General features: G+C 37.1%; 1 protein-coding gene across 1 annotated transcript in view; it reads left to right on the top strand.

The window, feature by feature from the left end:
- Window positions 1-90: 90 nt before the first annotated feature.
- LOC100550949 (regulating synaptic membrane exocytosis protein 2-like) overlaps window positions 91-25,340 on the top strand; it is a 112,457-nt gene continuing 87,207 nt past the window's right edge. Inside the window, exon 1 of the mRNA XM_031552971.1 lies at window positions 91-235. Within this exon, the coding sequence (XP_031408831.1) occupies window positions 91-235 (145 nt within the window). The remainder of the gene's footprint in view (window positions 236-25,340) is intronic.

A 25,340-nucleotide genomic window follows, 5' to 3' on the forward strand; every position in this document is an offset into this window, starting at 1 on the left:
AAAAAAGGGAAAAATGCCACGTTTGTTTGCTGATCTTGAATGAATTACCAAATGCAGTTTTCATGTTATGAAGAGCACAGCTCTATCAGCATGGTCTATTGGTGGCCTGTGACTATAATCGGTGTGGAGAGCAGTCCTGTTTTTACAGTGGAAAAGAGCAATTGCATGAGTTGGGGAAAAGGACTGGCTGCTTCTGACTTTGCCTGCTTGCAGCCTATTTCTGGCCTTGCTGAAGGCAAGTGGCCACGCACTGAGCAGCAGCTGGCCCAGCAGTCATAGCTGTACCAAGGGCCAGGCCCAGCTTCAGCCTTGCTCACGGCATCAGACAGCAACCTCAGCCCCATCCATGTGTCTCTCCCACTCCTCATTCTGATGCAGAAGCATCGGAAAAGTGTTTGTGTGAATGGATTTGGGAAGTTGTGGCTTCTGCTAGGTGTGGGAAGGAGAGGTCTGCTAGGAGGAAGATTTTGTAATTGCTGTAGGTAGGCCTGCAAAGTTCTACCTCCTTGTTTTCGTTGTTTTTGTTACCATGTTAAGCAGCCTGCACACACAGTCCATATAAGCAAGTGATTTCTTCCTGAATATCACAAACAAACAAACAAACAAAAAAACACCAAAAAACACATTAGTCTCCCTTGTATTACAATATATTACTTCCTTAACTGATACGATGGCATTTAATTATTTTAAATACCTACTGCTGTAAAAGTGGGCTTCTTCCCTCTAAGATCTCTCTGTTTCTGCCCTACTGACCTTCTCAGCCCTGAGAATTTCCCAGTGTCCTTCCCAGCCACACACACTCTCTTTGGCCAGAGAGAAAGTGCCAACCACAAAACTCTTGGCCTTGGTGTCGCAAAGGATGGCAGTGTCAGAATAAGATCTCTGATGTACAGCTCATTAAGCGTTCTTTAAAGGGAGAGAATAATTTGTTCTGCATTTCTTTCTTTATGGAGTGCATATCTTTTCACAGAACTTCGAATAAATATTAACAACTGTTCAGCTTTGAGGAGCAGTTTGAGCCTGAGCAGCAAGAGCAGCTGTTCAGTGAGCTATATCTGAGCTTTTACAAGGTCCTGACACTGGTTTTGAGAAAGCAGTTTGAGAATTGCGAATTATGCTGAAATGTAGGAGAGAATTATAGTTATAAATCTGTAAGAGGGATACAGTTTTTTCCTTTTTAAGCTTATCATCTCTAAAAGGAAAATGATTGATACATATGATTGAGACATAAGAAACGAAGATAGCCATTTCATTTTACAAGTTCACAGAGATCAACTGCTGGGTAAAGAGCTCTGGGGAGAGCATCCAGTAATGTGAATGCCTGAGAGTTGAAGTATTTGGGTCTGATCTCATTTCACTAGCTGTCTTCCCTAAGGAAACTTTTTCCTTAATTTTCAAAAACGTAATCTGGTCTGTGGGATGCTTCTTAGTGCACTGAAAGCATATATATATAACTTGATGTGTTGTGCGTTTTTACAAAGTATAAATTTTTATAAGCATATTTTCATTACAGACATTTAAAATGTCCTTACTTCTGGAACAGATTGCATGACCTTCTTGTTTATTGCAAAACTAAATTCAGTCTAAATGAGTTCAGTTTTTGACAGAGAATGAAGTCTGTTTGGTAGCAATATGCTCTTGTCACAAAGTAAAAAGTGCAGTAGAGCATGCTTTCTGTGTACTGCTGCAAGAACAGTGTATGGCTTACGTAAGCAGAGGTGCCAAACAAGTGGGAAAGTGTCACAGAGCTCTCACGTCTAAAGTCTAAGAGGTAGAGGACCTGGTTTCAATCTGACTTGTGCCAGTTGCTTGCATCTCCAACAGCTTTGAAGTTACACTGAGCAAAATTAGATCAGAAAGAGGTCATTGTTTCTAAAATCTGCTTCATTCAGGTTAGAGAGTTCCTGAAAGTCTAACTTCCATGGAACACATGGGAATTATACTAGAAGGCAAAATTTCAGGGCTGAGCTGCAATGCTTGTTCTTTTGTGTAAACACAAAAGAAGAGACTTTGCAATTCCACTCAGTTTCAGTATGGAGATATTTGAGCTTTCAAAATATTACATTTGGAGTGGTCATATGAAAAATAAAGTACTGCAAAATTTGACATGTTGTATTAAAACTCAGATTTTAGGCTATTGCTGCATTTCTTCGTATTATTTTTCTTAATATTACAGTGTAAGAGAATGTGTTTTGCATTTGTGAAGAAGTCCTCTTTCATGAAGACCTCTACATCTTCTGTAAGGAAAAGACATTTTTAAATATGTAAAGAGTTTGACTAGAAATTCAGAATTCTATTTTTATATTTTCTTCCAGCCTTCTTCTCTGAACACAGGGCTCTATTTCAGCTGCAAGGATAAGAAATATTACACTTCTCCCCATATGTGTTCTTGAGCAATAAAGCTGTTACTGCTTTTAAAGTACTTACATCGAAAGACAAGTATCTCAATATTTTAAAATACAAAAGTTTAAGACCGTGGATATTTCTAATAGTAATGAGATTCTTTGTTGTATTTTTCCAAACCTCCTACATAGGTGCTTGTATGTTACATAGGAGATAAAGGGAAGTGGTGTGATCTTCTGTGGCATCTGTAGGGATTTACTGTGTAACATTTCAAATTTGCAGTTACTTAACCCTGGCAGAAGTCAATAATGCCCTTCACAGAAAGACTCAGCCTTTTCCCAATTCCTGACTGCATATTCCCATCCTTATGTCACTCCTTCCCCACTGCTCTCAGAAGCTTTCAAGCAGGTACACTCAGCACTTTTTTCTTAAGCAACATGTGAAACTTATGCAGGGTAACACTAATTAAACAAAATGATGGTAAATATTAACAATTTGAAGTTTCTTGATTAAAAAATGATATTGAATGTTTTATTATATATAGTATTGCATGCTAAAAAATAGTGTGAAACTAATTATAACATATTAGAATCTAAGGACAGATAAGGATTTTTTGAAATTTGGAAGAAAAATATTTTTATGTAGGAGTCAGAGAAGACAGATTTTCGTGCAAGTAAATGAACATGAATCATTTTATAGCACTTTGATTCCAACAAAAACTGTAATACTCAGTTTTATTGATTAAAACCTTGACTAAATTACAAATGGAGCCTTCTATACCCAAGTGTACACAAACTATTAAAACTAATTCTTTATTCATGTTTTCTTTTACCCTGGGACTTCTCTGGGAGAACAGCTGTAGCAAAAGTGCTGTTCAGGCACCAGGTTAATTCTTTCCTGATATGATGTAATGAAGTAACTAGGAGCTGTTGTTAAAGTATCTTCGTGCGTTACTAGTAGTTACTTGTACTTCCAGAAGATTAGGCTGATTATTAATAGCACAGCATAATTTTTAATATTTTAAAATTTTAGGGAAATTTCTATCATTGGAAATCATTTTCAGTTTAAGTCAGTACTTTTTATCATGACTAACATATATTTTGCCCTGGAAATGTTCAACTTTCTTATTCTAAAGGATTTTTTTTTTTTTTCCAATTAAAACTATAAGCCACTGAATCATCTGGGCTAACAGTATCGAACTATCATTAAAAGCATTACAACTTTCTTATGTGGCTTTCTTTGTTTTTTTTTTTTTCAAAATTCAGTAGAAAACTGAATTCAGTTGTGTTTTAGTTTAAAAATAATTCCCAGCTATCCTTTCACATCTTGACAGCTGGAATATATGCTGAATAAACTTCGTTAATATTCGCTGACCTTTTGCTGTAAGTAGTAATGAAAGAAATTACTGTGCATATATGCCTGGGATCAGGTTGTTCTTAAGAAATGCTAAGCCTCCTGTGGAGGTAGCTCTTATCTTGTCCAGCTGGGTTCTCTCACTTGTACTTATGTTAAACAAAGTCAAAAACCCAGGTCTTGTGGTCTGAGTCTTCCATCAGCAATAGAAGCTTTTAATTGATAGTGCTTTGGCAGAGGTGAGCTGAACTGAAGACCACTGGATACTGTGTATGACATTTAGTTCTTTACAGTGCCATGGCAGTATACAATCTCACCAAGGAATTTCTCTTCTGAGTTCTCTGAACATTTAGCTGTATGTTGTGGCATTTGTAGTTTTTCATAGAGGGCTTCTGGCAAAAAGGAACAACAACAGCAGACATGCAACATGCTTTTTTCAAGTCATGATTTTCTTAATAGGTGGATGAAATCATGATTCTTGTAGTAAAACAAAGTGCTCAAACCTTTCTGTCACAGATTTACTTCCTGGATTTGATTCAGCATCATTTTAAATTCAGCTAGTACTTTCCTATGAAATTTTAAAATTGATTTTGCAAGTAATTTTGCTGTTGCCCCAATTAGATGTCAGAAACATAAAGGACCATTGTCAAATAATTGTATTTATTTAATTTTACAAAATAATTAGTTGGGAGTATTCTAACAGTAATACAGCGTGATTTTTTTTTTTTACACTTTATTAAAAAATGTAAGGATTTTTTCCTTTTATTAAGGATAGAGTAAATCATAAGGGAAGAAGCAGAGGAAAGGAAGAGGAGGCTGCAGGCGGATGGGCTGTGTCCAAGCTGTCTGCCTGCGGGCATCTTGGTAAAGCAGCACTTTGCTCTGTCCCTGACAGTGAGTCTGGCAATAATTTCACTTACAGCTGCTCAGGGGCAGCTGTATAACACCAGAGCTGGGCCCAACTCAGGTGTGAGGGGTGAGCCAGGTAGCATGGGGCAGAGTCCTGTCAGGGCCCTACAGAAATGTGTCCCTGTACCTCAGTCCGAGTCTTGAGCTACTGAACAGGGTCCAAAAAGCTGTGTGTCCTCACTGCCCACCGGTGCCTGCTGCTTTGGAATTCAGGCCACCTGGTTAGGATGCTGAATACTGATTGAGGATCTGAGTATTGCCCTATCTATGCATATTCCAACTCACTTGTTCCAAAAGTAGTATACATAAACATATTTTAAGCCCCACAAATGCATTTTAAAGGTTTTGAAGTCTTCCATTAATTTCAAAGGATCAGTAATGTGTTTCTTTCACACTCATTTCATATTGAAATCCTGCTTTTACGGGCAGGATGGAAAAACCTTGATGTAACAACTTTTTTGTTAATTAAGAAAAAGTGAAAAAGTTAAACTAATTGAAGAGATTTGGCTCATTGCAGTGTATCAAATCAGTGCTAAGAGGTCCTATGGTAAAGCTGCATTGAGAAACGTATTCTGCCATGGAATACAAAGTACCTACATCTCTTCAGAGATTCAAACTTCATATGCGCTAGTATTTTATACCTTTACCCACTGAACTAACCCTGTCTGTCATGGAAATGTTGAAGACTGTTGCACAGAGAAAACGAAAGTCAGAAATAATGTTTAGCTCAGTATTATTCTTTCTTGGCTATAAATCATCCTTGTTTTTCATTATAAAGGTTCTCTGTGTGGCTTTGAAATGTGAAAGCATGAAAAAATTATCATTTATAATTTATTTCTGGAAACATTTCCAACAAAATGTATCAGCTTCTACTTTAGAAATGCTTGCATTTATGTCTCATCTATTTCAATAGGAAACTGAATTTAGTAGACTGTTCATGCAGGAGTATTCTCTAAGTATTCTCCACAGTAGGATATTCCTTTAAGATTTGTAAAGATAGATTAACTGACTGAATCATTACATTAAAAATACTTGTGTCACAAATGAAGTTCAGACAAGACCAGAGGTAGGAATTGCTAAGGAAGAGCGCTCAGATAATGATATTGTGGAAAAACATTCCTTAAGAAGTAGTTTCAGTGTTTTATTTGCAGCCTTTCTGATCATTTAGATTATGATCATCTTTTAGGCCCACAGTTATATAATCTGTTTACTTAGAAAATGGAAATAAATGGACATTAGTTACATAATTTCAACAAGGATCTAATGAAAGTTTTCACCACAAATCTCCCTATTTTCTGCTACAAATATTGATAGGCCTTTGATAGGCCATATACGTAAAAAGGAAAGGCTTGGCTTGTGATAACCTGTCTGGGATGACCATATATTACACGATACCTTATCTGAGAAGTGACTGCATCTTCATGGGATTTCACAGTTTGTAAGGACTTTAATATTTCTTCTGTGTATTATAGAGTCATGGATCACAGAATAGCTTAGATTGGAGGTGACCCTAAAGATCATCTGGTTCCAACCTCCTGCCCACCAGCTCAGGCTGCCCAGGGTCTCATCCAGGCCTTCGACACCTCCAGGGATGGCGCATCCACAGCTTCTCTGTCAGCCTGTGCCAGTGCCTTACTGCTCCCTAAGTAAAAAACTGCCCTTAACATCTAACCTTCCTCTCCCCTCTTTTAGTTTAAAGCCATTCCCCGTGTCCTATCACTATCAGACCGTGTAAAAAGTCGCTGTCCCTTCTGCTTGTAAGCTCCCCTCAAGTACTGGAGGGCTGCAATGAGGTCTCCCCAGTGCCTTCTTTTCTCAAGCTAAACAAACCCAACTCTCTCAACCTATCTCCATAGAAGAGGTGCTCCAGTCTCGTGATCATTTTTGTAGCCCTCTTCTGGACCCGCTCCAACAGCTCTGCAACCCTCCTATGCTGGGGCCACAGGTATGGACAGAGTACTGCAGATGGGGCTTCACAAGGGCAAAACTGAGGAGGCTGATCATCTCCCTCTCCCTGCTGGCCACCCCTCTTTTGTTGCAACCCAGGATACTGTTGACGTTCCTGACTGCAAGCACGCATTGCAGGCTTACGTCTACTTCATCCACCAGGATGCTCTCAGTGAGTTCTTCTCCCAGTCAGTACTCATATCTGGGATCGGAATATATATAGTTTACCTTACATTATAGTTTGGCTTTAAACATTTTTTAAAGCTCACTTTTGAAAATCTGGTGATAGGGAGAGTTTCTAAAAGCTGAGCTTCTTTAAGAATTGTACTGTTCTATTTTTGTCCTGTAATTTCAGTACACGTTTCAAGAGTATTACAACCAAAAACAACTTTTTAAAACACAGCTACTCTAATGATGAGTGAAGAAACAGAATTTGTTCTTGGAACATTTGAACTGATCAGGGACAACAGAGTTGGAATTTAACTTCAGACTAATAATCGATTTATCAGGCTCCTGTTGTCTCTTCAGTCTAGAAAATACAAGGCTGAAAGCTCCTTGTTTTCAGGCACTGATTATCAGTTGACTGAGATCCATCACCATTATACTTTACAAAAGCTGAGGCTAGTCAGGAGCTGAAATCTTCATAGATGTCTGAGCGCTGCTCCAAATGTAAGGACGTTATGTGTGCAGCATGCAGGCTCTTGTTCATTGCTAGTGAAAATGCACAGCTAATGGTGGTGATTGTGTTGAAAAACAGTGTTTTGTAGCTGAGAATTTATGCTATTAAGTAATGTTATTGTGCGCTTTGTATCTCCTGTAATTTCCATGAAAATAAACAGAGGCATTACTTTCAGAACATCTGGACATTATTTCCATTGAGCGTTCTCTGAGCCTGATTTCCTGTTGCCCCACTTGCTTTTTAGCTGTACAGAGTGACTGAGAAGTGGGTGTAAAACATTCCCATTCTGATTTGCCAGCATTTCCATTACCACTTTCCTGGTACTGGCTTTGCAGGAGATCAGGTGACTGGACACGAGGTTCTGTAGTGGAAGATAAAAGCTGCAATTTTCAGATGCACTGAAGTCCCAGTGCACTTAGGAAATTCAATGAGAGTACAGTGTGTTTAGTCAGCAGTCTCATTCTTTTTAAATATCCGGACAGAGGCCGTAGGCAAAGAGCACTCCCTCCTGAAGCCATTTGCATTTGTGTCACGCGAGTGTGAAATCCCATCGCCCTGTGGAGGCAGTGACCTTCAGCTCCTCTGTGCAGATATCACTGAAGACTGTACAGAGCTGAGTGAGCCCGAAGTTGGATGGTTCTTTTTACTGACAGCAGTAATAGTGTGCTGGAAGAAGTACTGTGAAAGTCACATGTAATTAAATAACTTAATTACTAATTAACGGTTAAAGGTCACCTGGACTGTCTGTAAAAGGAACCGTCAAACAGTTTGTAGCACAGCATTACATTAAGACTGCCTCAGATTTCATATTCCGTGGCTGTTTCATCTGCAATTCTTATCTCAGGGAGAGTTGGTGTTGCAGTTCTCTTTGCAGGATTTTTACTACAGGCCTTTGATCTGAATTTCAGAAAAAGTAATTCAACCATTTTGAAGAGTGAGTCTGAAGGAAAATGTCATATTTTTTCAATGTTAAAATGGTTAAAACATCAATTTGCAGTGGTGTATCATCTCCATTTTGGGAGAGTGCGTTTTGTCTCTTCGAAAATTGGCACACAATTGGCTGTATTATTAATCTTTGGAAAAAATCAATTCACATAGTCTTAGGAGAGAACTGTTAGTGTTCAGTCACTGTTATCTGTGTCCAGGCTGAAGTTGTTGAAGGTTCTCAATATATAGGAACCTTGCCTAAGGAGCTACGAACTAGTTTTCTCCCAGGATGTCAAAAACTCTTAGATTTTCCTGTAAGCCCTCTGGACCGAGGCAGTGCAGGAGTCCAAAAGAAAGTCTATATATATTTTGTATCCTTGACATACTTTCTGCATCCTGCTGAGCCTGGGAAGGAAAAACAGATTGTTCATAAGGTGGACCAAAGCTAATTTTGGGAGGAAACCACTAAATAGGAACAAGAGTTCTGTGAGAGAGGAGATGGAGGAAGAAGCTGTCCTCAGGAGCTGCTGGGTGAGAGGGGAGGTGGTGGTGTGCAGGGCTGCAGGACTGGTGAGACTGAGGAGCTGGGGCTGGAAGTGCTGGTTAGCTGCCAATTCTGAGTTGTGGGGTACTTGGTCTTGTGATTGTGTTTGTCTTTCTTGTTCTTTTCCCAGCGTTTTATTTATTTATTTATTTATTTATTTATTTATTTATTTATTATTATTGTTTTTATTATTTGTTCACACCACAAAGTTTTAACATCTAAAGGGAATATAAGTAAACAGAGGGTCTACCTGTTTTGTTAAAATTAGTGCATAGTGTTACTCTGCAAGTATGTAAAACCAGGTCTTCTTGAGCTTTTTCACCCTACTTGCCCAATTTCTCTAAAATACTTTGGTTTTCAGACTGCACAAGTGATGGTAGATCCTTCCTGACAAGCTGAAATATGCTTCTGTGTTTTCAGCAGTTAAACCAAATAACTGAAGAGATTTGAGTGAGAGCTCTGTGTTAAATACTTCACATATTGGAGAAAAATAGTGTAATACTCTGTCAAACAGCATCTTCTTCAGCCAAAGTTATGAGTAAATATTGAATTCCTTATGGAACAGATGATCACAGATTCATGGTTAAACTGAGCTCTTTCTTACACCGATGAGGAAGAATTATATGTTAAATATTGTTCAGATAATACTTTAAAAATTGACCTAAGCTCATTATCCTGAGTTACTTTGACTTGTTTAAATATTGCTTCTTGAGTTAACTCTTAGTCCAGGCTTCTAGATTCTAAATGCACTAAACAGCATTACTGTGGATCTGGAACTTAAGATCATTGAGGTCCTTTCTATCTCAAGCCATTCTATGAGTTTGTAATTATTGTTACGTGGTTTCTTTAGCAATAACAAGCCACAGAAAGTCTGGAAGGCTGTATGGACTGCATCAGCAGAGGGGCGGCAGCAAGGGGATGAAGGAGATCGTCCCCTTTTGCTCTGCTCTTGTGAGCTCTTATGAAGAAAGGCTGAGAGAGTTGGGCGTGTTCAGTCTGGAGAAGAGAAAGCTCTGAAGAGACCTTATTTTGGCTTCCAGCACTTAAAGGGAGCTTATGAACAGGAGGGAGACTGACTTTTTGCATGATCTCATAGTGATAGGACAAGGACAAATGATTTCAAACTAAAAGAAGGGAGATTTAGGTTAGATATTAGGGGAAAATTTTTTACTCAGTGTGGTGAGGCACTGGCACAAGCTGCCCAGAGAAGCTGTGCATGCCCCATCCCTGGAGGCACTCAAGAATAGGCTGGGTGAGTCCTGGGCAGCCTGAGCTGGTAGGTGGCAGCCCTGCCCATGGTGAGTGGTTGAAACTGGATGTTTTTTAAGGTCACCTCCATCCCAAACCAATTTATGGAAAGATCCTATAGAAACTGTCTTTTCTACTCATTGTTACCTGGATTATAGGAATGGGATCAGCAAGCTACCAAAGCAGAACTTCAGATACTGGTTTCTGTGAAATAGATTTTTATATCTTTTTGCTTCTTATTGTATTTCATCAGTCATCATTTTGCTGCTATGTACAGTCTTAAGATTATTTCTTTTGCTTTAGATTCTTCTAGTTGGACATTATGTCTTTAATGTCCTTTTGATAATTCTGCTGCTGCAATAATGGATGTTATTAAAGATTTATCTTTGTATGAGAACAGTTAGTACTGCAGTTTGCAAATATTTTCTAATCATATTTGTCAAGATGGATTGTAAATAATTATGAAATAGGTAGATATATATTATGAAATAGATATATATATACATCATATATATTTCATATATAGGATAATAATCAACGACACAAGGGAATTCATCTAAACTGTAGAAGACAAATTTATGAATTTTTATTTTCCTCTGCTTTCCAGGCTTCAGCTACATATTTATCTTTAGATCTTTACTCATCATGTCTCTTTATTTTATGATTGAGGTTATATATGTAGGTTGCTCAGAAAATAATGCCTACTATTTATTTCTATGGAAACTACAACAGACGTTTTCAGGCCTGTGCTAGCCCTATACTTCCTCATGCTGGCCGACTCATCAGTGGCTAGCTTAGCCTGCTGTCATGGCTTAGGAGTGCACTGTGGGTCTTTTTCAGCGCCTCAGATCTGGCCCACCTATTAGAGGTTTAAATTTGATATTATGTAGCATAATCCAACAAATGCTTTGGCTATTACCTTCCTTCTTAAAAAAAAAAAAAAAAAAAAAAGACAGAGATTGCTGAACTGTACAGGCCTATCAGATCATGCACTTACAAACTATCTATGATGAAAACATTAGCATAAAATAGTAGCTGCACTTCCATATTAGAGGCTGAGATGTACCCAGGAGAGGCTTAATCCTTGACTTCTGCTTTTAGTTACTATTGCAATAAGAATAATATGTTGCTGTCTAGAGTTTAACTTGGTCAACTGTCAGTGCTTTTATTGAGCAGAAGAGCTGTGCTTTAGTACTTGTGTGACATGTCTGCTGTTTTTTTTTTCTGAACCATTTTTGTGGTTTCATGGAACTTACAATGAGTAATTACCATTACAGCATCTAATAGGTCCAGCTATTTATCACAGGCCATTCAGTGCCATGCTGCTAATTTGTTAGTGAGCTCAGTAACTTGTATGACAAAAGAGCACCTTGTGTTTGATCAAAGGCTGTTTCTTGAAAGGCATCCAGCGCTTGTGTGGAGGAGAGATGAGAATCTGCGATGTGTCTTAGTAGTTCATTTCAGTAGGTGATCGCTGTTGACATTTAAGGTGAGAATTTAGATTCCAGACATTCATCTCACCTTACATGTGTTTTATAATTTCAGCCTGGATGAAGGTTTAATTTTATGCGTTCTAAACCTGGTAAGCCAGTGGGGTTAATCACAAACTGTACATTTCTCCATTTGCCTGAGACTGTGTGAGACCCGAAGTAGGGAGCAACACTCATACCAGTATGTAATCTGTGCTCCTAATGTTGCTCCAAATGCCAAAACTTTATTAACAATCTAGGTGCTCCTTCACTATAAGGACTCAAACTGATTCAACACATAAAATATTCTTAGTCTGAGCCCTTGACAGTCTCCTAAATATTCTGCCCTGGAGTTCAGCTGGGTGTCATTTGCAGCTTTTAAAGTATGTTTTGAATTTTGATTATGTGACGACATGAGTAGAGAAATAATAATATGTTCCCATTAAAGAATAACATTTCCATTTGAAAATGTGCTGGTTTTTGTGTTGCGTATCAGGTGGATGATTTGCTTTAAGTTTTTGATGGAGTCAGTTAGGTGCTCTGAGTTAGTTAAACCTGCAAATGGATCAGTATTATTTTAAGAAAACCATAAAAAATAGCTAAAATTAATATAGGAAAAGATCTACAGAAAAATAGTATGCTAAGGGTTTCTCTCTTTTTTTTCTTTTTTGCTTTTTCTTCCTTGTTTTTTTCCCTTCTTTCTCTCTCCTCTCCTCTCCTCTCCTCTCCTCTCTCCCACCTTCTCTCCCTTCTCTCTTTCTCTTTCTCTCTCTGTTTCAATTTATTGCCTTTAGGTTATTTCTTACCATTTATAACGAGAATCTGAGAAATCAGAGGACAGTGGTTATAGCTATCATTATTCTTCCACTGACTAGAATATGCTACATGATGCTATGATTTAACTATTCATTTTATTAGAAAAATATGCTTGGGGAATTTAAAGTCAGTGAGGGGAAATATTGCAGAATTTATATGATGAGAAAATATGGTTGCTAAAGTTATATTCAATAAATTATTCATTAAACATTCATTATATACTTAAAAATTAGAAGTCTGCTTAGTATTTAATTTCTAACTGTTTGGAGTTCAGTGTCATATTTCTACTGCATGCAAATGTAAAAGCTGTAATATTTTGACTTAATATATTCAGAAGATACTTAAAAGAGGAAAAACAAGAATGATATGGTGACTGAAAGCCAAGTATCAAAGAAAGAAAACAAAAGAACTACATATCATTATCCACTTCTCAACTAATTCGTTTGTCAAAGACTGAGAGCAGACAAGAAGTGTTTTTCCTGTGGACTGCAGAAGAATTTGTGTTCTTTCATATTTATTTTCTGAACAACAGGCACTGTTTGAGAAGGAGACATATGCTTAGAGTACGGTCTGTGTGGTTTGACTGCGGTGTTTTTTCCTGGTGGATAAACTGGCTTTTCTCAAGAGCGACCAGTGTAGCCTCTCTCCTCCAGTAACCTTAGGGTGAATGCTGAGTTCTTGGTGGCAGAGGTGATGCAGGTAAATTGTGCTGATTGTGGATGTATTTCCTGAGAGTGAGCTGCTGTAGTCATTTTTGTGATGCATCAAGTAACTTTGAATGTGAAAGACCAGGGGCTAGAATGCTTCACAAAGGTGTTCTCTTTCTTAAACTGATTACGTTGACATTGAAACAGAGCAAAAAAGGCAGAGTTTGGGTAAACTAAACTGAGCAGTTGTAGAATTGGTTATATGGAAGTCAAGGAAATGACAGGAGACAAAACTGAATATGTCCAATTCTGGAGTAAAGAATAAGCATTTCCTACATTTTCTTTTAAAGTACATGTTCTCTTTAATTTGAAGAGTTTATGCGATTTACTGATTTTGAGATTATTTTCTGTTAAATTCACCTGCTCAGAATATATTTGAATCCCCTGAATTTAATAGGAAAATACTTATGAGCATCAGTTGGAATGAGGATTTATATTTTAATTACAAAAATGAATCTAGTTAATCTAGATGCCTTCAAGTGAACCTGTTTTAACAAATGGAGGCGCTCAGCCATTGTCTCACACAGATTAGTGCTTGCAACTTGGATTCAATAGTGTTATGTGGTCATTTACTCAGATTTCATAAGACATCTCAATTAAAACAACATCAAATAGAACGTGGCAGAAAATTATAATATCAGGCTCAGGCACGAGTCAAACAACTGGTAAGCAGTAGCAAAATATTTAAATACCTGATAAGCAAGTGCCCATATAACCTAGAGTTTATTGTGCTTGATTTTTTCAATCATGCCAAACTTTAAATAAGAGACAAGGGAGAAAGTATTCTGCTTGCTCGTGCTCTTTCAACGAAAGCCCTTATTTTTTCCTAATTTTTATTTCAAAATCTTGTGTTTTTTTTAATATAAAAGTCAGATTAATTAATAGTATTATAAACCTTTGCTAACAGAAATGATAGAGTCTGTGCAGATGTGGCAGAGTGAAGCTTTTATACATCTGCACAGAAAATCGCCTGCATATCGTTATTAATTACATCTATGGCCAGACTGTAGTTTTTGGTTTTTTTTCCTTCTTTTTTTTGTAAACCTATACCTTACCTCTGTTTGAAATTTGGAGGTTTTAGTCTTAGTTTCAAGTAAAACAATATTATGTGTTAGAGAAAGAGTTTCATTTATATTTATACAAATATGAACTCTCTGATATCAATTATTTGACAGTTTCTTATTATAGAGAATATATAGGGAAAATGTCATCCCAAATATGGTATCAGCAGTGCAAGAGAAGTATATTTGTGGAAGAGTGGTATTGAGGGCAGCAAAATTCAAACTGGTGGTGGATTCAGTGATAGCACATGCACATTTGGAGTGTAGAATTAAAATATCTCTGATAAGAAGGTTGTAAGGCTTACGTCTTCTTATAGCATCACAAATATGACTAAGCAGTAAAAAGCATGCCATGCACATTCTTCTTTCTAAAGGAGGCTGTCACAACACTTGATTTATGGCATGAAACAATGTAGGATTGTAATACGTTGAAAAGCGTTCATGTGGCGCGTTCTGATCCCTTGATGAGCATTCCTCACGGAACAAAATGCACACAGTCTGAATAAATCATAGAGGAAAAGAAAGTAGGTAATGTTTTGCTTTTAGTTAGATGCTTCTACTACAAAATAATAAAACAGTGTTTTGGCGTCAGGAAACTCTGAAGTATGATAAAGCTGAGACAACGTGACACCAGATTCTGAATTTTTAATATTACAATCAAAATGACAATGAGAATCTGTGTTTAAACTAAACAAGCTTCCCAGTTTTCTGTCCCAGAATTTATTTTGCAATTGTAGATATTTACATCTACAGGGACTTTGATTTCTCATAACCAGTCTCTTGATTCAACTCTCAACTTCTTCATGCACAAACTGTGCAGTGTTCTGGTTTGTTTGACGTCACTCACGCTGGCACCAGCAGTGTGTTGGGGAAGGGCTGCTATCCTAAGACAGTGTGAATTGCAGGATCTGACTGCAAGCTGAGAACATAAAGAAAACTCCTTAGTACCTTTACAAAGCCTGTGCGGAAACTTGAGTTTGCTGAGCACTTTTGAAGGCTGTCTGTATTGCCAAGCAGATGTAGAATGTGGAGAATCTCTACTCAGTGAAAACGTTGTGCAATTCCATCTTTGCTTTTTATGTTCTGTCCCACAGGAGCCCAGAGTCCTCTGTAACTCAAGTCTTTGAGATTAGCCACCTTTTATCTGAACACATTTCTGCGTCTAATCTTTAGTCTTTTCTATGTTCTTTGTTTTTCTGCTGCTCTTTAACCATTGCTGTTTGGAAAGCAGATTTACCATATGATAGCTCTGTGTTAGATGTCTATATGCTAAGGAGATTTTACTTTTTCTTCTTCACATGTTACAAGATAAGATTTGACCAAGCAAGCTATTCGGATTTAGAGAAGAAATTAAATTAGGATTGCATTCAGAAAACAAGAAATGTGGAGCCTTTATAACATGGGAAAATTGTGTGTTGGTTTGCTATCAGTTTGTTCACACTGGATTTATTTCCATGGCATTTTGGTTGTAAAACTTGGCGAGGTTTTCCTAACAGTGATGCCAGCGTGGTCCAACACTGTGACAAAATGTGAATAAGAAAATAATTGCAAAGTCTCTGCCAGCCTGAGGAGGGGAGTGATGGAGCAGAATCTGTCTTTGCTTTTTCTGGCACCTTGGTAAAGAAAAGGAGATAAAACGGTGGGAATGGAGAGCAGAGAAGAAAATGGAGGTATCAGGGAAAAGAAGGAAAAATGAGAACAGCGTGGGCCTTGAAATAGGTGTTTGCAGCAAAGAGAATTGGGACACGAGGCTGATCTGGGCTGTGCAGTAGGACAGGAGGGCAGTAAATCCTGGCTGTTGCCCTAGATCTGCACCTAAGGCTGCAGAACTGCAACGAAGCAAATAGAAGGTCTGTGAAGCTAATGCCTGTCATTGACACAGCAGGACTGTTAAGATGACTAAAAGGATTGCTGATACAGAACCTCCGGAGGTCTCTCATGGCTGCTCACTGCGTGGGCACTGCGAAAGGAAACCTGGTTTGGGAACTTTGAATCTTTTATTGGGATTTCAGCTTCTTAATTACTGTTGTGTTTTCCTGAAATGTTGTGGTGGTCTGGTCCACCATAGGAATGAAAAGTGAATTTATTAGAGGATGAGGTGTACTTTTTTGCTCTGAACATTTACTCTGCTGCTCAAGTGTGTCAGATCAAAGTAATCCCACCTCCAGCTCAGTGACTAAGATAGAGAGATACAGATAAGCAGTTTTACAGGCAAAGAAAGTAAATGTATACTTTGCTCCTTTCTTTCTTCTTTTCTTTTTGCATAGCGATGATAAAGTTCTGAGAAAATGAGCCAAAATTTCTCCTCAAGATCATTACATGCCTTACTCTTAAATAATTATACATAAAGTCTCACTTTTGTGTTTTAATAATTTGAAAATCTTTATTCAAAAAGAAAGAAGACTACTAGATTTAAAAGTTCATGTGCCATTATATATTTTGTCTGCAAATATTTTCTGTATTACAGTGTCTGTCGTATGTTTGGTGATTATTGTAAGGTTTCATTTTACCTATTTTGTATCACTGCTGTGATTAGATGACTTAGTCTTCCTTTCCTTATCTTTGCAGCCTGAAATACATTATAAACGATATGAGCTTCTTCTTAAAGTGTTCTGAGATCCAGGGCTGAAATTTGATATAGTGGTGTTAGATGAAGAAAATAGCACATAACAGCAGTCCTGATGAGACTGTAAATACATGGTAAATGCTACCAGTATTTACAAAATACAAAAACCTTGGACATGAAACATTTTTTATACGAGAGAAACAAATCTGTTAAGAAGCTCATTGCAGACTTGGGAACTGCAGTAAAAATAATTTTATTATTATTTAGCAAGAAATATGTAAAGGCATCGTAAATATGATAAAGATACATTTCCTTCTTCCTAAGCAATTAATTCATTAGAAAAGATGAAGAATACAATAATGGAGATTTTATTACAGTTTGTGAAGTTTTTTTTTTTTGCTTATAGCTGGTATCTGTGCAGTGTTAGGACACGTATGGCTCACAGCTGTAGATACAGACAGGATAAGAAGGGGCAAAGCCTAGAATTTGACATCAACAAAGCATTTTCCATTTCTTAGTACTTGGACTTCTGGCTCTCATTATTTATAACAGCAATTATTTTCAAATACAACTCATTATCTTCCCATTTCCCTATTACTTAATGTCATATAACTAAATTAGAATGTGGAGGAAAGCCCATCTCTGAAATTATTCATTCTTGCTTGTAGAAGTTAAGCAATGTGTTCATAGAGCTCATGAGGTTGTTTTCTTACCGCGGTATGTGGACATCTGGACATCTCAGTTCTGGTTATGATATTGATTGGTAGCATTGACTTTTTGCCTGAGGCCTTTACCTTTTCTGCTGCTTTGATTGCTGAAGTTCTTTTTAAGAGCAGTGGGAGAGTTTCCACTGATGCCAGATCCTAAGAAAACAGAAATTTGATTTCTTTTACCCAACATCCTAGTTAGCCATTTACAATACTGCAAATAAAATGACTGAAAAATACATCAGTTGGGAGTGGAAATCCAGCCTGGGAACTGTGTGTGTGGGGTTTGATGTTGTCCTCTGGGAAGCTCTTCATTAAAATCTGGAACTTGCTCTAGAGAAATGTATTAGCATGTGCACACAAATGTTTCTTGCCTGTAGCTGAAAAATATTTCCATTGGTAGGAAAAAGTACAAAAAATGAATTCACTTTACAATTTGAAATGTTAATGAGACCTGTTAGCCATTGTTGACAGTCATGAATAACGAGCATGGTAGAGCAAAGGGCAGAATATGCAAGTCATGAGTTCAGAAGTTAGCTGAGAATTTCTCTATTTCCTTTGGAGACATTCATATGGATTATGGTCATCTTTGTCAGTAAATTTCATGTTAATGCATGATCAAATCTAGGAATTCAGTTAACTGGTTTATAACTCTAACGTACCCCGTATTCTCCTGGTAGCTGGTAATAGAATCTAATCTAATTACACCAAATGTATGAAATAAGTTTCTAGGAATAACTTTTGAAAGAGAGTAGTACTTTTTTTGATTGTCAGATGATGATAGTAATCACAAACCTGACAAGGAACATCATCTCTGCTGATCCACTGTGTTATGTTGTCCATAGGCTGCACAATACAGTGCAGGTTTTTCAGATAGTGCTATTGAGAAACAGACTGAGGACTTACGTGGAATAGCCAAATAATAAAAATACACTTGATAAGCAGTGCAATAAAGTACTCAATATCTGAAAGAAATTATATCTTTTTATTGTAAACAGAACTTTTTGACAAGTAACTTCTGGAATGCTTCCGTTAAGTGCAGCACTAGCTGCTTACGAAAAGACCAAAATGTTTGTGAATATTAACATAAGGCTTTTGTAACAATGCTACTTCACACATTTCATCTCAGAATAACCCGTGTGACGTTAGTCACCCGAGGCATATTTTTTTTAACTACAAAAATAACTAGTCTTGACAGATGAAAGTGAGGTATAATGATTTTTATAATATTTTATAATCTCCAAAGTGAGGGCTTTGTATACATAGGAAGGAATGTATTTTTCCTCTCTATGCAACAAAAATGTGTCCAAGAATATATTTTGTGTATTTAATTAATTTAATTTAGTTAATGATGATACTGTCTATATGATCCTTATTTCTGTGATGTTAGTAAAACATCCAAAAAAACCCCAACTATCAACATATGCATTTAAAAGGGATGTATTTATATACAGCAAACCCAAGTATTTTCCTAAGCCAAAAGTTGAAAAATACCCTATGAATGTAATTTGAGAAATGCTGACTAGATTCTTGCTTACATTCATATCTGCAATGCCAGCTGACAACGTTCTGGCTAATTTCAAGCATAGACTGAGACCAGCATTCTGGTGTTGTTAGGTAGAACACAGTATCTTAAGGTATAATCAACATTTTTGAATATTGAAATTAATAATGTCCAAATTGAGTTAGAAATACATATTCTTACTCCCAAATATCACTGCTATAAGTACTTTTTTTTATTATTATTATTAACACATTGATTGAATAATTTAATTTAAATCCCTTCTTCTGGCAAGGGTAAAATAATTAAACTAGATAAGTTTTGATGACATTTCTTTCTGCTTTCCTAATTATCCTGCTAGAATGTAATTTAAATCTAAAGCAAATAAGAACTGTAAGTAGGAGCTTTGTAAAATAGTGCTCGTGTGAAGCATCGAGGTCACTCTTGAATTATATTCAGTGTGACAAAATAAGCTCCTGCTTATCAATCCAGGGAGTCTCAGCAATGTGTGTTCAGCTTTGTGAAGATAGCTGCACCTTTGTGCACAACATCAGAGCCCAGTCCTGATCACTTCTTCCCTGCAACTGCTGTCTGCACACAACATTGCTCTGTTCCAGAGCTGTAGTTTTGATTCCTGAAATATTTTCTTTGTACTAAAATCTGTAATTGAATTACTTTATTCTCAGTTCTTCAGCATCATCTGCCTTTTTCGCTGTAGGGAATGGTTGTTATGTGAAGAAATGAGACTGATATTTATTCTTCTTGTTCTTTTTAAAGAGCTTGGATGATTGAAGCTGTCCTTTTTTTCATGACCCTTTGCTGATGCTCATCACAGTGGTTTTGAGTAGCTTGCATTCATACATACATCCTTTTAGGTGGAAGAAAGCCTTAGTATCTCAATTTTACCAACTGGAAATCAGTGGGTCACTGTCAGAGCAAAGCTTAGCATTCAGGTTCCTTGTATTTCAGGCTCGCTGCTCATTAGTGCTGTGGGAACAAGTGAAGATTCACATTGATTATACTCGTTAGATTTCAGTTGGGGAGGTCTCTTGCCAAAATTTTGGTTGAAGTGAGTTCTTCCACTGAGACACGAAGCATTTAAACAAAGCGTACATCTATTTTTTCCTGCATTCAGTTCAGTTACCTCCTGCTGCCAGGGTTCTTTCTGTGTATTCTGGGTGCTTCTCTTCTTTCTTTCCTTCACACTGGGTCATAACAAATTTTGCAGAAGTCAAAATCTTTTGGATCCCTGAACTGTGATGCCTATTTGACTCTCTCTTATTAAGATTTATTCATTCCTTTATGTTGACTTCACACCCCTTTTCCTATGTCCAGAGCTCTCTTAAATCTATTCTTTTTGTGTCTTATCTCTTCTGGCTGCTTAAGTAATTAAGACTTCGTAAAAGGTGAAACCTAGGAACAGGGACTAAGGTCTCCCATTGGAACATCTGTCGGAGCGTGCAGTTATTAGGCTGGGACTTGCCTGTCTCTGCCTGCTGGGTCTCCCGGAGACTGCAGAGTCTTGACATCCCACATACCTGGTTTGCTGGTTACACAACTGTTCTGAACAATTCTTTACAAGAATAGACAGCTTACAGAGAAACTAAAAAGTGCATGAATCTTGCAGAGTCTGCGGTTTTGTTATGCCTCTGACAGATGGGATTGCTCCCATTCCTCAGCATACCAGGCTGTCACAATGAGGTCACTGGTCACCTTGGTCTTCCTTTGCACCACAGATTGGTAACTTGTAACTCATGGCCCACAGTAATATGTTGCCTTGAAAGATTCCCCCATCTTGTTTAGGGCAGCGGCGCAGAATTAGTATGAAAGCTGAACTTCTGTTCCCTCTAAGAACAGGCAAACTCCTATTAAGCAGTTCAGAATTAGGAAAAAAGAGCAGAAATTTTTTTCGCTTGTCCCTGATTGGGACGCTCCAATGCCTGAAAGGGAGTAAGGTATATTTGTGATATCAATCAATCCTTCTTGCTTCTGACTTTACTAAAAGAACACGTTGCTTATTATACTTTGCTTATAAAATAAATAAAGATGTTGTACAAACAAGGAAAAGTAAGATTATAGGAAACTGGTCTTAAAACAGTCACATCTGAAATGGAAATGCAAGCTATGTTTCTGTTTACAGTCCCACTTGGAAACAGCTAAGTAAAAGATACTGAACAGTAGCAAAGAGGCAGTTAAAATTAAAAGCTGTTTCAGTTGAGATGTGTAGTTTGCCAAAGTTGTTATTCCCAAAGCATGTCATACTTGCCAGTTCTCTATTGAATTTGACAGGGGATGATCTAAAAAAAAATATGCAGCAACAGCAATGTCACCCTAAAAAGTCATTAACTGCTTGTGTTGTTTACAACAGCTTTGAAAACAGCCAATCCCACATTTGCAGACACCACTGGTATTTCTTTATTTCAAGAAATTAGTGCTAAAAATGCAAATTACAAATCACAGTCCAGTATGAAATGTGTAATAATAGGTGTAAATTGTGTAGCTTTGTCATTATGTTTACAATATTACTAGTCAAGATTATCTTTTAAGCTATTTTTCTTCCTTTTAAAAGACAGAAACTTTCCAAATTATCTTGCATAATTGCAAGCAAAAACAAACAAACAACTAATTAGTTCTAACCACAGTAAAACAAATTCTTTAAGATATTACTCCAAATGTTTTTTTCCAATGATGCTCAGGTAAGAAGAATTCTAAATATTCTAAGTTAATTAGCTTATACCTTATTTGAGGTTGCCGTTGTATAAAACCTTGTATTTGGGCAAGGACTGCTGTTCTCAGCACAGCAGAGGTGCTCTGTAGTATTTGATTGTGTAGGGCAGACACAGGCAGAAAAGACAAGCATTTGGGGGAGATTCAAGAAAAATTTGCTCAGCAGTCTTTCAAGGGACTAATGGGTGCATTTCCAAGTGCTCTCTGTCAGCTTTAAAAGAGGGGAATGATCCTTTCATTGCTTATGAGTCAGTTGGCCATATCTGTTAAGGTTGTTGTGATGGCACCTATGCCAGCTGGATCCCATAATACTTTTTTCCACATCTGAGCTCTGTGCAGAAATGTCAAGTTGGCTGATGAGGAAGGGCAGCAGCCTCTGCCCTTCCTACCTCTCATTTCCCATATGAGGCAGCACAGATTTATTCTATAATAGTAACATTTCAATCAGAGGCATCCCCTGGAGATGAATATAAATAGTTTTCTGATACTTGTAATATGAAAAAATAAAAAAAAAGAAAAAATGTTTATGTTTAATATGTTACGTTATGAAGATAAAACTGTCTTGAAGAGTAACAAGCTGAATGGGAAAAGCCTTAAATTTGGAAAGCTATGTTAATCTGGATTGATTGTGTTGCTAGTAAGGTGTACATCCAAGAAAATGAGCAATTGAATGAGGAGAAGGTGTTTAGAAAGTGGCTGCATCACAAGTTCATTACAGAATTTTATCTGAAGTCACTTGGTGGATTTTGCAAATAATTTTCTCTGTTGTACATGACGTATTTGTTATGAAAAAAAGGTAATTTGGTGCAGTTATATTGGTGTTTATATCAGAAACAGGCACTTTCTGCTCTGGCTCACCTAACTGTTTGCCTGCCTCTCAAAGCCACCTGTGGTATGGGCTAGGGAAGTTACACCAGCTCAAGGACCATTTTGTGCAATAAGAGTTTCTGTGATGTAGGACGTGGTCCAATTTTTGAGGTAGAATTTCCTGTTGTTTTTACAGCACTAAATAACATGGCTTTTTTTTCCTCCTTTCATCTCAACTTTCTATAAATTTAAAAAAGTAGAGGATGTGTGGGAATTTTCTGTAAAAAGTGAAAAATACTGACCTTTTGCTCAAACTTACTCTAGAAACTCTAGAGCCTTAGATATATTTTTAGATAATAGTCATAATAAAAATAGGAGACTGAGATTAAATTGCTTATGTAACCTTTATTATGGCTTCAGCTACCATGAAGGCTGTAATTATGGGAGTGGTTCTTGTTGACTGTGGAAAGGTCCCTGAGCAACATGCTTATTTATGTATTCAGCTAAATGAAATAATTACAGAGCTAGCATCAACCAACTCTTCATTTGTGTAGGCTTCTTCCATTGTTCTGCATGCTTCTGAAACGATGAAGACACAGAAAATTGCAATTAAGAAATCTACCTTTTATCATTAGGATTCAAAATTAATTCTGGAATATGAATATAGGTATATTCATATATATATATATATATATAAAACTTTAACAATCTTGCACTTGTATCTACACAATATTTTACTGATCATACCGGTTTTCTTTGAAGAATATCATTGTACAGTTCCTCTGCAAAGAACATCTCCATCCAGTTTGTTTATTTATACATGGGCAGTACTGGGCAGACTTGGGGAGTAACACAATTTTGGTTTTAATCAAATAATAATATAAAATGCTTTTTTGGAAAGCAGATTTTTTTTCTAACTTCTTGTCATTTAATGTGTATGTAAAGCCAGGAAAAGGCAGTCCCACATGCCTTGAAGTTCTTGAAGAAAATTCAAGTCCTGTATTTCCCAAGTTTGGCACTGAAAACTGTTTGGGATATTTGATATTTTCTGCTTTTGTTTCCTTATGTCAACAACTCATTTTAGAAGAGGTTAATTGCAACATTCACCTCATTTCTTTATATAGACTGGCTATAAAGAAAAATTCCTTGAGTTTAACTCTGACTTGTGCAGAACTGGCATATTCTGAGAACACCAAGAGAGTGTCAAGAGACAATGTTTTATTTAGATTATGTTCAGTGACTAGTGAAAGGGGACATTAGTTGAAGAAACAGAAATATTGACTGGTTACTTATTTAATCTACACCCTGTGTGTTGGGGAAGTGGAGAAGCTCACCACTGCATTGTTCATGGTTACACATTAATACATTTGTATAGGAAATTAAGCTTCATGGCAAACGAAGCCTCAGATCATTCTTACTCTGAATATTTGCAACCTGACCTTCCTCGAAGTATAGCAGGTATATCAATGTTCGTACGTGCACGTGTATGCATGTAAAAATAAAAGTTTGTGTTACAAAGCTTGTCTTAAAAGACAAACAATTTTTAATTTTTTTGGAGCACATTTATATGTTAAACCAGGTGCAAGATACCATCAAGCTTAGCTAATTTTGCTAATTTTGGCATACTGTCAAGCCTGTACATAGAAAGTGTGCAGCTAAATTAGCTTATTATGGTTGTTATTTCTGGAATCCATTGAATTTTTAGGTTTACTGTTCTTCTTCAGTAGTTAATTAATTTCCTTGAAAGAAAGGGTTTGACAAAAATAACTTGTTAAACCAAACTTAAAGCAACAGATGTTTTCTTTATACACCAAATTACTTTCCTCATGGCAACAATTAAAAGGAGATCAATAATTAATGATCCAATTACTACTTTACAGAGGCTTTTATTGTGGTGTCAAGGTGATGAAAAACCCTTTTACACTGTGTTTTTTTTTTTTGTCTGCCATTCCTGCTTGCAGGATCAGCAGTTACGTTACATGTTTCTAGACAGTTCATGACACGTGTGCTGCCAGAGATGGATGAGATGCTTTGCATTTACTGCTGTGAATTAGTTCTTGTTTCTCAAACCAAATCATTTCAACAGTGAAGTGAGTCTATGGCATGTTTGCTGCGGCTTTCAGAAGCTGGCAGCTTGAGTTAATTAAAAATTATATTTGTTTTCACCATCAGGAAGGCTGTAATTTGTATGCTGCATTTGAAATGTTACATCAGTTTTAAAGGAAGGAATTGCTGTGATTGGTATTGAAATGCTGTTGTGAGTCATAGAATCTTTCAGGTTAGAAAAGAACTTTAAGATCAGGTCCAACCATCTACCTTGACTCTAAACATCTATCCATCCACCATTATCCATCTCCCTCACTGCCAGTCCACACATATCTTAAATACTCCAGGGATGGGGACTTCACCACCCATCAGCCTGTCCCAATGCCTAACCATCTTTTCCATGAAGAAATTGTTACTGATACCCACTCTAAATCTTCCCAGTGCAGCTTGAGGCCATTGTCTCATGACCAGTCTCTTGTCACCTGAGAAAGGAGGCCATCACCTCCTCTCTGCAGCCTCCTTCCAGGCAGCTGTAGAGAGAACAGTTTAATGTTACACCAGGGATGTAAAGCACAGTAGTTGCATTTCTCTCTTGCTTGTTAGGTAGAATTTTAAATTTTGCCAATGCCTTTCTGCATAATACAAATTGAGAATTACAGACAAAAAATAAGTTATCTTGGCTCTTCAGTGGTGCATTTGTTTTTTAATGCCTAGTTGTTCACATATGGAGCACCATAATTTTTCTTTTTAAGGTTATTCTTATTTCTCTTCTAAAATCTGTGTTTCTTCATCAGCGATTAAGACATTTAGAATGAGTTTAGTGTCCATTGCTATGCCCAATAAGAGCTTTCTATAAGTTACTGGGAATACTGCACACAAAAATGTGAACTTGGCCTCTTCCTTCTCACTCTTTCCCTCCACTGTCCTTATGGGAGAGCAGCTACGTGAATGGTAAAAGTGGGGCATTTCTTCCCTCCCAGACA

This window comes from Meleagris gallopavo, chromosome 3 (assembly GCF_000146605.3).
Source record: "Meleagris gallopavo isolate NT-WF06-2002-E0010 breed Aviagen turkey brand Nicholas breeding stock chromosome 3, Turkey_5.1, whole genome shotgun sequence".
In the NCBI taxonomy this organism is placed as follows: Eukaryota; Metazoa; Chordata; class Aves; order Galliformes; family Phasianidae; genus Meleagris; species Meleagris gallopavo.